Source organism: Trichosurus vulpecula, chromosome 4 (genome assembly GCF_011100635.1).
Source record: "Trichosurus vulpecula isolate mTriVul1 chromosome 4, mTriVul1.pri, whole genome shotgun sequence".
In the NCBI taxonomy this organism is placed as follows: Eukaryota; Metazoa; Chordata; class Mammalia; order Diprotodontia; family Phalangeridae; genus Trichosurus; species Trichosurus vulpecula.
This window is the reverse complement of record NC_050576.1, coordinates 130,048,759-130,064,195: the sequence shown is the minus strand read 5'-3', so window position 1 is coordinate 130,064,195 and position 15,437 is coordinate 130,048,759. Positions and strand designations below refer to the sequence as shown.

Sequence of the window (15,437 nt, the reverse complement as noted above, 5' to 3'; positions counted from 1 at the left end):
CTTTGTGTAATACCCAATCACCCACTCTACCTCTCTTTCTTCCTTCCTTCTTTCCATCCTCCCTTCCATCCTAACAACTCTTTGGGATTGATCTGCCAAGGTGGGAGTTTTTGTTTTGTTCTTGCTTAGTGCTAACCTTTCCCTGAATATATTATATTATTATTTCCTCTCTTCTCCTCCCAGTCCCTCTTTTTCCCCATGTTTAGTGAAATGTATTTCACCCAGCTTTGCATGTATTCTATCCTGCATTGACCAGGTCAGGTGAAAATGAGGTTCAAGTGTTGCCCCTTCCCATCCTTTCCTCCTTGTTTGCATAATCTTCTAAGTGTGCAACCTAGTTATGGGATTCTTCTATTATGCAGAGAACTATAAGCTTACAAGTTGGAAGCTGGTCTCTGCATCTCTGAGAATACCCTACATACACTGTCCTGGGTTTTCTAGGAAGTAGCTCTAAACCAAGAGATTCAGAAAGTCCTTTAAAGGACACCTGGGCTTTTACTGTCATGAGGACCCCTAGCATAAGGTTTACACTGCCTAAAGTATGACCTTACAGTCAGGTACAATAGTATTCTCTGCAGAGTAATAGAAATAGCAAAAGTTTAAGTCTAAAAAACAGTTGCTACTACAGGGGAACATTTTCTAGACATGCTAATCACTGTGCACATCCTATAACCACATTAGTAAAGAACATTAACAAAGTACTTACTGCAAAGAGGCTTGTATTCTTTTCTTGAATCATGGACTCCAACAATGTATGGCTCATTTTAATGACATTTTCAATATATGGTAAGCAGCTTGACTGATATTCAAGACTCACAACCTTCATAATATTAATACGTTTCTCAACAGGCATATAAACAACATCTCTAAAATAGTCTGTGTACACATCCAAGATATTTCTAAAATCACTTGAGGTTAACTGTTCTTGTAGTCTTGATATTTTATATGCCATTGTCTTTGCTTGTTCTACCATGGTACAAAACTGAAGAAATTCGTGGCTATAACATTCAACTCGTGCCATTGAATTACCAATAATGGTCAGAAGGCTCACAATCTGCAAATAAATTATTAACAATTAATTAGGAACTACAATGAACACTGAGGAAGCTGCATTTTAAAAAATACTTTGTATTACATTTAAATTACTCACTTTAGAAAGTCAGTTTAATTAAGCTAAATTCAAGATTAAATTTTATTGGGCTAACAATCAGTTCTAAATTTCCAAACTGCTGTAGAAAACATAGATAGGAGTCTCTGAAACATCCAGACTGACATTTCTTCTTTACATCACTCTTCTCAGAATGGCAGAATTAAAGATGATGATAATGACGATGATAATGATAGCTAACATTTGCATAGCACTTACTATGTGCCTGCCACTGTGCTTTGCAAATATCATCTCAGCTCATCCTCACAATAACTCTGGGAGGCAGGTGCTGTTATTCCCATTTTACAGATGGGGAAAGTGGGGCAAACAGAGATAAAGTGACTTGCCAAGGATCACACACCTAGTGTCTGAGGCCAAATTTGAACTCAGGTCTTCCTGACTCTGGGCTTGGTACTAGATTTGAATATTTACTTTACTAATTTGGATCTTATTTTGAGCTTTGTTACTAAACTCACATTGCTTTGGTAGGCAGGATCCATTTCAAACAGGGTAGAGTGATCTGGCCATCTTGACAGCCTTTTCTGTCTCTCCAATTCTTGTTCACTAGGCACTTGCGTAGTCATAGGATCAAAGAAAAAGATAAACAGACGCTGATCTTGACTGAAAGGAATAAAACGAGCTAAAAAATATGATTAAAAATTAGCATTTTAGGCTCATTTCAGCAGTCTCATCTATAACAACTCTTAAATCCTATAGCATCTATAGCTATTAAGAAACAGCGCTGGTGAAATAAGAGATGGTAGGGTCTTCAATGTTTGTATCAAATATAAATATATTTTATAAGGGAAAAAGGTGTCACAGAAGTTCTTGGGTAAGGAAATGACAGTGTTCAGGGAAACGTTCCGGAGTAACTTGGTACAGGATGTACTGGGCAGGGGTAAGAAGAGTGAGGTTGGAGAAAAGAAAACCAACTATTGGGTTATTATAGTACGGGTCTGGTTGTAAGGGGATCAGAGCTTCAATAAGGGCAGTAACTGAAAACTGGAAGTAAATATTTGAGTTAGTATAGAATTAGAAGAATTTTTTGAATCTTTGTTAGAGATGAAGAAAAAGGGAGAGAACATTAGCACTGTTTTAATCCTCTGCAACTCAGAGCATAGTAAATTTAATGTTAGTGATAAACACATTGTTTTCTGTCTTAGAAATGATCAAACTAATCTGTTTCACAATGATTAATTTCCTCTCTTGTAAATAGTAAAAAAAAACCCCAGTGGCTCCTTATTTTCTGTTGTCTTTTCCCCAAGGCTCTGCCTTTTGCTCTCTGGCCTTCTCACCCTTGGATTCCTCGGATTTCCTTGGGTTCTAGGGAAGTTTATCTGTTCATGTAGTTTAAACTATGCCTTTTGTAGATGTTATTTCGGATCCTGACTTTTCCTTAACTTTTTAAATCTGCATTGACTTTTATTTCTAGCCAACATCTGATAATATGTCAAAATGCATAACTCAAAAAAAAAAAAACCAAAACGCATAACTCATCAAATTCTCTCTCTTCTGAGTTTCACAGGTTTTAAACATTAATTTTCAAGTGCTGCTTGAGCCTATAGGCAGCAATAGATATGAAACTTGGAAAAAGTCAGGGTTGGAAACATCTGCAAAGATAATTGTTTAAGCCACATGAACAGACGATTTTCCTCAGAAACTTAAGATTTTCTACTAATTCTAGAACAGAGGTGTTGACCGATGGGGTGCTCTGGGTTGCACACAGCCCATAATGCTCCTGAGTGCTGCCCAAACCAGATTAAAATATAATCAGAAAATATTTAACAAAATAAAAATATGATAAAACACAGATAATATTAACACGTGATTTTCCAAGTCAACATGTGGCTCACAGGTATCGTAACGTATAGTTCAGGAGCCTGCATTTCTGAGTTTGACACCATTGCTCTAGAGTAAGAAAAGAAAGCCAAAGTCTGAATTTTTAAAAAGGAGTCAGTATGGGATGAGTGTTCACAAGAGAGGAAATCAATTTGGTGAAATGAAGATAGAAAAAAGTCAGAAAGAAAAGAAAAAAACAGTGATCATAAGAAGTGATATCCATACATATTTCATTGCTGGTTTATCTGTAATAATTAATAAAATTCTAAGAAGGCTAGTGAATTTTGTGAAACTCCCAACAGGTAGATATCCCCAATTTCTTAACCAGTTCTCATATAGAATGAGTTCAAGCCTGTTTGCCAGTATGATCACCCCCCACTACAGACCCCCACATTTCTCAGTGTCTTTTCTAAAATGTGGCTCCCAAAATTGAATATTATATTCCAGAAGAATTCAGAGGCTAACATAGTATCACTGTCATTTCCCTATTCTTGGATATCATGATACTCTTAATGTAACCTAAAGATGTAACTTTTTTACTGCCATATTATATTGTTATATTTTACCGACATATTATATTGTTATATTATATTATATAGTGATCTTAGTCCACTAAAATCCAAAGATACATTTCAGATGAACTGCTACCTAACTATACCTCCCCCATCTTATATTTGTGAAGTTGACTCTTTGAGCCCAAGTGTAAGACTACACATTTGTCCCTATTTCATTGTATTTTATTAGATTTAGTCAAACATTGTAGCCTGTCAAAGTATCTTGAGATATTGACTATTTAATAAATGACAATAATCCCATGTGTTATCTTTATCTCCTAACTTTATTACATCTGCAAATTTGATAAAATGTGTTATGTCTTTATGCACATCACTGTCTAAAATCCGTCATAACACAATGAATAGAAGAGTCACCCTTAGAGTCAAGAAGACCTGGGTTTAGGATTTCTTTGTCTCTGTCTCTTCCTCTTTTCCTCCCTTCCTTCCTCCCTCTCATTTTATCCTGTTGAATCTTAAAAACTTATGTAAATGAGCTGAAAAATTACAATATCCCATAGGTTTAAGTTTGCCACACAGTCCCACATCTTATCTCTGTCTGTGAAATAGTGTCTTAGTACTCACATTTTTCCAGCTTTTAATAAGAAAAAGTTCTTTCTTTGTTCCCCCTCAAACATCAAAATGTTCACAAAGAAAAAAAGCATCATTCTGCATCTTTGACAAGGTGATTTGTCTCCTTATGCCACAGTTCATTTTCTGTCCTAACCTGTTCAAATCCCCTTTGACAACTGTTCATTCATACATATATTTTATCATTTTTTAAATAAAATCAAAGTTCTTTTCCTATTTTTTAAGGCATCAAAATGTTCATTTATGAGAGAGGTAATAGCCATCATCTTCTGCCAATTGACTTAATTTTTTTCCATTGTACAAAAGCACTTTTTCTGCCCTTTTCATACTACATTGTTAAATATGAAAAGGGCAGTGTTTCAATAAGAAAAGTTAACACCCATGAAAATAACTACAACTTCTGTGCCAGCACTGGTTAGCATGAAAAGGCAGAAAAAATCTCATAAACAACTTGAAAAGCTCCCAGAAGGCCAATATGACATTACATTAACACACAAGGATATTAATTTAATAGTGAGAATATAGAGAAAAATATGTTGGGAGATATAGTTCAAGATTAAAAAATTAGAGTGGCCAAAAGTTAGGGAAATGCCACAGATTATACAAAATATTCATGTTTAATATTCCATGAATACCTGCTTCAAAAAAAAGTTCAAGAGACTAGATATGATAAGGTGGAAAACATGTCACATATGTAGACAAAAAATTGGCTACTGACAGGGAGAAAATGCCTGGTTACAAATGTGGGAGTCCTGTACTATTAATAATATTAATCATAATAGTAATGATAGTAATAATAATAGCAGCTAGCATTTATATAGTACCTACTATGTGCCAGATATTGTAGTAAGTACTTTACAAATATTATCTCATTTGATACATTATCTTTATTTTATGGTTGAAGAAACTGAGGCAAACAGAGATTAAGTGACTTGTCCAAGGTCACACAGCCAGTAAATATCTGAGGCTGTAAGTCTTCCTGACTTCAGGTTATCCATGAAGCCACCTAGCTACTGTTTCCAAGTCAGTTTCCTGTGCAAGATTAAACTCTATACCAAATATGAAAGGATTAAGATGAGGAAAAAATTCAGTTAAACAGCTCTAACACGACCTAAGCAAATGAGCTATTGATGGAGACATGAGAAATAAAGGAAAAGATATCAGCATGGACCAGCATGCTATTTCCTACAGAAATTTTTATAAATATAAAGCATTGCAGTGTGATGAACTTTTAGGATGACAAAGACAAGAGTTGTACAGGTCACAGATGGGCCAGGATCTGAATCTCTGGAGGGAACTCCTGAATCAATGAAAACACAGATTCATTTGAGTATTATTAATGTCCCAACAACATTCATAGATGCAATTGGAGGAACAATGAAGAACTAAAAAATGGAGGAGATGGGCCAATGTTTCTGTAACAAACTATTTTCTTCATTGCTCACAATCCAATCATTGCATTTAGTCTCTGACTCTTCGGTCCCCAACAGACTGCTAGCTAAGGAAGTAGAAATGGTGCTGAAGAATATGAAGACAGAAAGAATAGTTTGACTAGATCAATAATACACAGACAAAATCTGTGCTTGAGGCGATCCAATTTCAAAAGGATTGACGGATCAACTTTCAAGAGTTTTTAAAAGGGAAAGATATTAAATGATGTAACAACAATGCTACTTGCTGCTTCTGTGGCTGTGTAAGACCGGTAACACCAGCACACAGGAGGGCTGCTAGCACAGGTTCTTTGATCTGATTTTCTAAGGAAAGAAACCTTAAAGGGTTTACAATTTCACTTTAATTAAACATACATATATCATTCACTTAGTTCAGGGGAAAAAGTCGGCACCCTGAACTTCAGAGAAAACACAAACAGAAATTATATAAACAGAACAGAATAACACAAATCAGCAGACAGGCTTCTAGCTTTCTGTCCAAGACATTACATACATAGTTATCGGAGAGAGGCATCAACATCTGGGTTTTTCAAAGCCAGGGGCTCCAACAGCTACCCAGAGTCTCTTCTGGTCAAATCACATGACACTCTCCAGTGAGTGAGTCCCAAGCAAAATGCTAACCACTTCTTCAGGGTCAGAGGGCATCTCAACCATGTGACTCAAACCCATATGACCTAGGCCTTCCCGTGACTTAAATAGGTCATCAAAGACTCTGGATTCAGTCAAAGACTCTTGATTGAAACAAAAACTCAAAGGCACTTGACTGACTTAGTGCTGAGAAGCACTCTAAAACAAATGACAACCGAAAGTCCTACTTTACTTGCCATTACAAATGATTAAGAAAAAAGCACATTATTACAAAAAAATGGTGGTTAAAAGTACATCATATTGACCCAGATGCCTACTTTTGTACTTCTATAGAATTTTTGTGAGATTTCTTCAAGAATATCATTGATAAAATACCAAAGGTGGAAAAGGCATGCTTTTGCAGACAATTTCCTGTAACAGACTACATCTTCATAATTATGCAAGTGACTGAAGGGCATAGAAGATGTGAGATCCATTGGTATCCACTGGAAAACTGGTATTAGGAGTTGGATGAGCCAAAGTGAAATATGAAATTGCTGATTTGCTGCCTTTCAAACTATCTTTTTCTTTGGAGAAGTTTAACTATCAGCCTCTTAGTAGATTATAACTATTGGCATGTTAATTTTCTGCATCCTGTTTAATCATTCTGTGAATGTACAGTGTGATTCTTTGTTTGGCTTTTCATTCTGTGTAGGAATAAATGACTTGTTCTATATCTAATTCAAATAAATGTGATCAAAGGATTTGACTTGAAAACACCTCAAACAACAGAAAGCATACATAGTAAATAAATAAAACCACCAAAAATTAAAAAAAAAACCAATGATTGAATAGGCCTGAAACACCATGGACTAAACTTTACAGTTGTACATACTGATGAAGTAACGCAGTTTGTGGGAATGAACTACAGATTGAGTTGGAGCATGAAAGTGGAGAGGAGAGGGAGAAGTTAGAGCAGATTGTATGGAGTGCTGGAGCCAGCTCAAAGCTGATTGAGAGAAGCAATTCTTAAAATTTCAATACGAGTATTTATTCTTTGGAAATTTGCAAATGTTATAAATCAGAGCTTGACTTATCATCTTGGTGATTGTCTAGGAAATGATAAGAATGTATTTTAAATTTAAAAGTGTGTCAAGCATACTTTCCCCCCCGAGGACTGGTGGTTAAAACATTTAGCAGCACATCCATGGATATGCCCTAATCAAGTCAATGGAAAATAATGAAGGAGTAAGCAGTACCTGGAGCTACAGTATAATGGGTGAGGTGACAAGGGGAAGGATTAAGACATGAGAAAACTTTATTCAGTGGTAGAAGGGGGTCACCCAGAAGAACACTTCCATGGAGATACATACATGCACACATAATTTGTAACGGGATATGGGGATTTAAAATAGATGCAATCCTCAGGGATTTGGTGTTCAGAGAGACCCTTTCCTCTAGAAAGTAACATTCTTCCATAGATCATATTCTGCTTCAGGAGAATGGAAATCAGAGGTTCTGGGGACAATCTATATCCAGAACGGTGGGAAGAGATGGACCCAGAAAGGAAATGCCATGGTAAATGGGAAAGAAAATGATCTTTGGGAGGGACTTGGGTTAGCAAATGATCAGGGCTGCATGATAGGGTAATTTCCACCATGGGGCAATACATCTTCCCTTACCGTCTCCCACAGGAATTGATACATCTAAGACTGAGGCACAGCAGGAAAAATGGAGGGGGGAGATAAGATCTATGTGGCAATAACATAGAAATTTAAACTTTCTCCTCTTCCTAAATCTTCTATTGCAATTGAAGGCACTACCATCCTCCTAGTCACCTAGGCTCACAATCTAGGTGTCATCTTTGACCCCTCATTCTCTGTCTCACTCCTCCACATCCAATTAGTGGTCAAGTCCTGTCATTTCTACTTTTGTAAAGGATCCTGTATATGCCTCATTTATTCCTTTGACACTACAAATACTTTGGTGTGGCCCTTATCATCTCATACCTGAACGACTAACAATAGCCTGCTGGTTGATCCACCTGATTCAAGTTTCTGCCTACTACAACAGGGAGAGACTTGAATCTACTGAACAACTTAAATAGCTGGAGGAATATTTGGTGTTCATAGCTGAGCTGTGTCAATATAATAAGAATCACAATGCTGCCAAAATTAATTACAGCTTTAGTGCTGTAATTATAGTAAGCTATTCAAAGGGATATTTACATAACTTGATAAAACAAAATTCATTTGTAGAAACAAAATATCTAGAATATCAAAGGAAATAATTTTAAAGGTATGACTGCATTGGGGGGAGGGGATGGGAAACTAGCACTTCCGGACCTCAAACTACACGCTAAAGAAGGGGTTGGTGAAATTCCACTTGCTGCCCATATTTGTATGGCTCATGAGCTAACAATGGTTTTTACAGTTTTAAATAAAAGGTTTTTTTAAAAAAAAACATAATCGTATTTAAAAGTATAAAAACCATTCTTAGCTTGCAAGACATTCAAAAATAGGCAACAGGCTAGAATTTGCCAACCCTTGTGATAAAGATCAGTCATCAAGACCATTTGGTTTTGGTAAAACGTAGAGAAGCATATCAACAGAACAGATGAGAGAGAATAAAAAACAGTGGAACTCAATAACCAAGTGTTGATAAACACAGAAATACAAATTACATAGGCGAGAACTCCCTACTTGATAAGAACTACTGGGAAAACTCAAAAGAAGTCTAGCTGAAATGAGGCTTAAACTAAAATCTTATGTCATATGACATAATAAATTCAAAATACATATATAACCTTCATATTAAAGATCATAACAAAATTGGAAGATAAGTGGGATCACAATACACTTTTCATTTCTTTTTTTAAATTTATTTTTAGTTTTCAACATTCATTTCCACGAGATTTTGAGTTCCAAATTTTCTCCCCTAACCCCCACCCCAAGATGGCATGCATTTTGATTACCCCTTCCCCCAGCTTGCCCTCTCTTCTATCACCCCTCCCCCCAGTCTTATTTTCTTCCCACTTTCTTTTCTTTACTTTTTTTAAAAATTTAACTTATTTAATATATTTAGTTTTCAGCATTGATTCTCACAAGAGTTTGAATTATGAATTTTCTCCCCATTTCTACCCTGCCGCCCACTCCAAGATGGTGTATATTCTGATTGCCAGTTCCCCAGTCAGCCCGCCCTTCTGTCACCCCACACCCTTCCCATCTCCCTTTCCCTTCTTCTCTTGTAGGGCAAGATAAATTTCTACGACCCATTGCCTGTGTATCTTATTTTCTAGTTGCATGCAAAAACCTTTTTGTTTGTTTTTGAACGTCTGTTTTTAAAACTTTGAGTTCCAAATTCTCTCTCCTCTTCCCTCCCCACCCACCCTCCCTAAGAAGGCAAGCAAATCAACATAGGCCACATGTGTATCATTATGTAAAACCCTTCCACAATACTCATGTTGTGAAAGACTATGTTTTGCTCCTTCCTAACCTATCCCCCTTTATTGAATTTTCTCCCTAGACCCTGTCCCTTTTTGAAAGTGTTTGTTTTTGATTGCCTCCTCCCCCTATCTTCCCTCCCATCTATTGATCCCCCTTTTTATGTTCTTCCTCCTTCTTTCCTGTGGGGTAGGATACCCAATTGAGTGTGTATGGTATTCCCTCCTCGGGTCAAATCCGATGAGAGCAAGATTTACTCATTCTTCCTCACCTGCCCCCTCTTCCCTTCCAATGAACTGCTTTTTCTTGCCACTTTTATGTGAGATAATTTACCCCATTCTATCTCTCTCTTTCTCCCTCTCTCAATATATTCTTCTCTCATCCTTTAATTTGATTTTTTTTTTAGATAACATCCCTTCATATTCAACTCACCTTGTGCCCTCTGTCTCTCTCTCTCTATATATATACCTACATATATACATACATACACACACAGGTATATATTTACATACACACATATATATGCATATTCTTTTCAGCTACTCTAATATTGAGGTCTCATGAATCATACACATCATCTTTCCATGTAGGAATGTAAACAAAACAGTTCAACTTTAGTACGTTCCTTAGAATTTTTCTTTCTTGTTTACCTTTTCATGCTTCTCTTGATTCTTGTGTTGGAAAGTCAAATTTTCTATTCAGCTCTGGTCTTTTCACTGAGAAAGCTTGAAAGTCCTCTATTTTATTGAAAATCCATATTTTGCCTTGAAGCATGATACTCAGTTTTGCTGGGTAGGTGATTCTTGGTTTTAATCCTAGCTCCACTGACCTCCAGAATATCGCATTCCAAGCCCTTCGATCTCTTAATGTAGAAGCTGCCAGATCTTGGGTTATTCTGATTATGTTTCCACAGTACTCAAATTGTTTCTTTCTGGCTGCTTGCAATATTTTCTCCTTGATCTGGGAGCTCTGGAATTTGACGACAATATTTCTAGGAGATTTCTTTTTGGGATCTATTTGAGGAGGCGATCGATGGATTCTTTCACTTTCTATTTTGCCCTGTGGCTCTAGAATATCAGGGCAGTTCTCCTTGATAATTTCTTGAAAGATGATATCTAGGCTCTTTTTTTGATCATGGCTTTCAGGCAGTCCAATAATTTTTAAATTATCTCTCCTGGATCTATTTTCCAGGTCAGTGGTTTTTCCAATGAGATATTTCACATTGTCTTCCATTTTTTCATTCCTTTGGTTCTGTTTTATAATATCTTGATTTCTCATAAAGCCACTAGCTTCCACTTGCTCCAATCTCATTTTTAAAGTAGTATTTTCTTCAGTGGTCTTTTGGGCCTCCTTTTCCATTTGGCTAATTCTGCCTTTCAAGGCATTCTTCTCCTCATTGGCTTTTTGGAGCTCTTTTGCCATTTGAGTTAGTCTATTTTTTAAGGTGTTGTTTTCTTCAGTATATTTTTCAGGATTTTTTTGGGTCTCCTTTAGCAAGTCATTGACTTATTTTTCATGGTTTTCTCACATCCTTCTCATATCTCTTCCCAATTTTTCCTCTACTTCTCTGACTTGCTTTTCCAAATCCTTTTTGAGGTCTTCCATGGTCTGAGACCAGTTCATGTTTTTCTTGGAGGCTTTTGATGTAGGCTCTTTGAAGGGAGGGCAGATAGGGGAGGAGGTAATCAAAAGCAAACACTTTTGAAAAGGGACAGGGTCAAGGGAGAAAACTGAATAAAGGGAGACAGGATAGGATGAAAGGAAATAATAGTTTGCCTTTCACAACATGAGTATTGTGGAATTATTTTACATAGTGATACATGTGTGACCTATGTTGAATTGCTTGCCTTCCTAGGGAGGGTGGGAAGGGAAGAGGGGAGAGAATTTGGAACTCAAATTTTTAAAAACAGATGCTCAAAAAAAGATGCTTTCCCTTAGCTCCACTTCTAGAAATTGTTGTCATAATTTGTTTTATAAAAAGACAAAATATACCAATAAATCCTTAAAAAAAGAAAAAAAAAGATCAAATATAAATTCTTTTGTTTAGGTTTTAAAGCCCTCCACAAGTGATCCCCAACCTCTCTTTCCAGCCTCATTATACATTACTCTTCTTTCCCATGTTCTGTCAAAGTAGGGAGCTTTGACAGTATTTCAGGAAGAGATGACAAGCAAGTACTGAATGAGGGTGACTATGTGATTGGAGATAAGGAGAAGGATGTGAGACATATCATGGAAATATAATCAATAAGACTTGATAACTGATTTGCTATATGGGGGTGAAAGAGCAGGCGGGTCAAGGATGTTGTATTAGGAGGGCAGAGTTTATAATCTCAAAGAGGATCATATATATGTCTGAAAGGTTCGGAACCGCCGGATATAAGAAACTCTCAAAGTAGAAGGCAGAAGGATCAGAACATATATTTAGGCTCCACAGTAACCAACCCATGAACCAGCAACCCCATTTTGATATATTGATCAAAAGCTTCCAGGCCCAATAAGTACGCCTTGAAAGAGTAACCAGGAGGCTACAGAGAAGCATGATTGCGTAAAGCAAAATCATGCTTCCCCCTCTATGGTAAAAAGATTATCCACTGGCCTGAAGTCCTTGTTCAGCTTCCTCCCGTAGGTCAGCTCTGCCACTGGCAGCTCCTGCTTCGGCTGTGGCTTTGGCTGTGGCTATATAGCAGCCTCTGGCTCCAACGGGAGCTGCTTTTAACCATCTGGCTTCTGCGGGGGTGTAAGGTACGCCGGGGAAAGCACAGGTTCTTTCAATCTGCTTAAGCAAGGTGAAGGGGTTGACCAGGAAAGCACAGGTTCTTTCCATCAGCTTAAGCAAGGGAAGCAAGGTGAAGGGGCCGACAAGCTTACTCCAGTCCAACATACAAACAGCATTCAGTTCAGGGGAAAAAGCCAAACTAGTCAAGGGCACTTGATGACTAAGTGCTAAGGAGCCCATTTTTGGTTGCCAACACAGATGTATCTGAAGTTACAAACCTGGATAATTAGAAAGATGGTGGAGTCATCAATAGAAACAGGGCATTTGTAGGAGGAACAGATTTAGGGAGAAAGATCATGAGTTCTGTTTCAGACATAATGAGTTTATGGTGCATAGAGGATACCCAAGAGAAGCAACTGATGATATAAGACTAGGATTTAGGAGAGACATTTGAATCATTGCTGCTGAGATCTGTATTTCCAGATCTAGTCACTCTCCTGAGTTACAGTCCCACATCATTGACTGTCTATTAAACATTTGAAAATGTTTGTGCAATAGGCATCTCAAACTCTACATATAAAAAAAAAGAACTCATTATTTTTCTTCCAAAACTCAGCCACTTTCTGAACTTTTAGCATCAGTATCTTTGAAGCCATTCAGGTTTCTACCTCCACAACTTGTCTTATATGTAGTTAAGCCCTTGTTTCTCCACCAACACAGCCACCATTCTATTCCAAGCCCACATCCCTCCCACCTGGACTCCTGTAATAGCTTCCTAGTTGATCTCCCTACTTCCAGTCTCTCCCATCTCCAATCCATCCTCCAAACAGCCCACAAGTGATATTTATGAAGCCCAGATCTGACCATGTCTCACTCCTTCTCTATAAGCTCCAGTGGTTCCAGATTATTTCTAGGATCAAATACAGTCTTCTGTTTGGCATTTACAGCCTTTTACAACCCGATGGTAATCTGCTTTCCAAGGCTTATTATACATTACTCCTCTTCAAGCTTTCTACAGTCCAGTCAAATTAGGATTCCTACTATTCCTCACATATAACATTTCCATCTCCCTTCACCATGCTTTTGCATAGGTTGGTCCCCATGCTTAGAATGCAGTCCTTTACCTCTCTGCTTCAAGATTCAATTCAAACATTATCTTCTACATGAAGCTATTTCTAATGCCCCAACTGCTATCCCTTTCTTACATTTATTTGCATTTATTATTACATTTTTACATTTATATTACATCATTATGTTACATTTATTCTCTTATAATACTTGTCTCCTCAGTTAAAAAGCTCCTGATGAACAAGCATTGTATCAGTCCTTGTAATGTTTTCCTGGTGCAATGTGAGGCAGCTGGATGCCTCACTAGATAAAGCGCTGGGCCTGGAGTCAGGAACCTGAGTTGAAATCCGGCCTCAGACACTTATTAGCTGTGTGACCCAGGGCAAATCACTTGACCTCTGTTTGCCTTAATTCACTGGAGAAGGAAATGGAAAATCACTCTGGTATCTTTGCTAAGAAAACCACATAGACAGTGTGGTTCATGGGGTCATGAAGAGCTGGACCTAACTAAAAGGCTGAACAACAGTACAATGCTAATCACTGATAGGTGCTTAATGAATACTTGCTGATTAATTGATTGATCAGGAGGCAGGATACAGGCACATGTGAAGAGAAGGATAAAAAGATGTAGATAATATCTTATTAGTATAGGAAGTGAGAAGATGAGAAGGAGAGGATGGGCCAGGTAGAAGGACAGAAATCCTTTGGCAGTCAGGGAGCACGCTGAATAAAGGAGATGCTTTGCCACCACAATTCCACTCTCTTACGGCGCTGATGCGTTTCACAGCTTCCTAGCGCCACTCGGTGGTGAAGACCTACCTGGTGAAGTTAAACATCCCTGCAGAGCGGTGCAGCGAAAGACTCCAGAATGGGGAAGTTACAGAGTGGAGCCAAGGGAGTTCTTCCAGCCCAAACTATGAACTTGGACAAGTTGCTTTATTTCTCTCGGTCTCAGTTTTGTAAAGCCAGTGGGTTGGGCTCCATAAAAACAACTCCCATTTTTATAACTTACACTTTAAGGTCTAAAAAGTGTTTTCCTCACAACCTTCTAAGAAGGGTAGTACCAAGACTGTTATTCCCATTTTAGAGATGAGGGAAAGAGTTAAATAACACGCCAAGGATCGCACAGCTAGTCAATTCCTGAGGCAGAATTTGAACTCAGATCTCCTTATTCAAGTCAGTCACATTCTCTATGAGGATTCTGAATATGTATTAGTTTTTAGAACGCTGCAATATGCAATGACTTTGTGCCCTTATGACTTCTCTTATTTTCCTTCACAATCTCTATAACTATCTTTATTTATATAGCTATTCAGAGGAAATCGGGTAGATTTCAGCTTTGGGTATCAGTCTGTAGGCCAGTGAATCAGTCAACAAACATTTAATCAAGGCCGTTCTATGTACCAGGTACTATGTTAAGTACTAGGGATATAAAAACAGAGTCTCTCTTAAGAGAGAAGGCAGAAGTAGTAATGAGTTAAAAAGTCATAAGAATGAACTCTGCATTAACCAGACTATCAGATTAATTGGCCTCACCAGCGCTTCATAGGTCAGAAAACAAGAAGTTGTAGCATGCCCTCCAAAATCCCATATACTCACTGCTTATATTTCTCATCACCTGCTTTATGCTATTTCTTAGCTTTTTCCTTTATGCATCATGGAAGGATCAAACAGAAGAATTCCGAGACCATACTACCAAATATATATATTGCTCTAAACGGATCATTTAAAATACAAACATACTTAGAATTTTTTCAAAATTATTTATCACTTCCTGAATTTTCTTAGAAAATTCCAGTCTGTTGGGAGTTAGAAAGAGATTTGCATGGAATTCTGGAACTCTATGAAAGAAAATAATAGAGATTTAGAAGAATGCAGTAAATGACATAAAACTTTTTTTTTGCTGGTAATCACACAATTTTCTGACACTTACTCTATGAACTTCGTTATGTTGTCAGCTTGGTCCACTGGATATTTTTCTTCTATTTTTATAAGTAAAAAGAAAGAGTAAAAACTAAGTGAAGACTGGATCAGCAAAATGAAAGGTTGGTAAACATGGATAGA

General features: G+C 37.4%; 1 protein-coding gene across 1 annotated transcript in view; it reads right to left on the bottom strand.

Moving 5' to 3' along the window:
- The window catches only part of DNAH14 (dynein axonemal heavy chain 14), a 377,809-nt gene that overhangs the window by 298,844 nt on the left and 63,528 nt on the right, over positions 1 to 15,437 (bottom strand). The window contains exons 14-17 of the mRNA XM_036755542.1: positions 15,307 to 15,355; positions 15,117 to 15,214; positions 1,624 to 1,787; positions 707 to 1,054 (exon numbers count right to left, since the gene is read on the bottom strand). Of these exons, the coding sequence (XP_036611437.1) occupies positions 707 to 1,054; positions 1,624 to 1,787; positions 15,117 to 15,214; positions 15,307 to 15,355 (659 nt within the window). The remainder of the gene's footprint in view (positions 1 to 706; positions 1,055 to 1,623; positions 1,788 to 15,116; positions 15,215 to 15,306; positions 15,356 to 15,437) is intronic.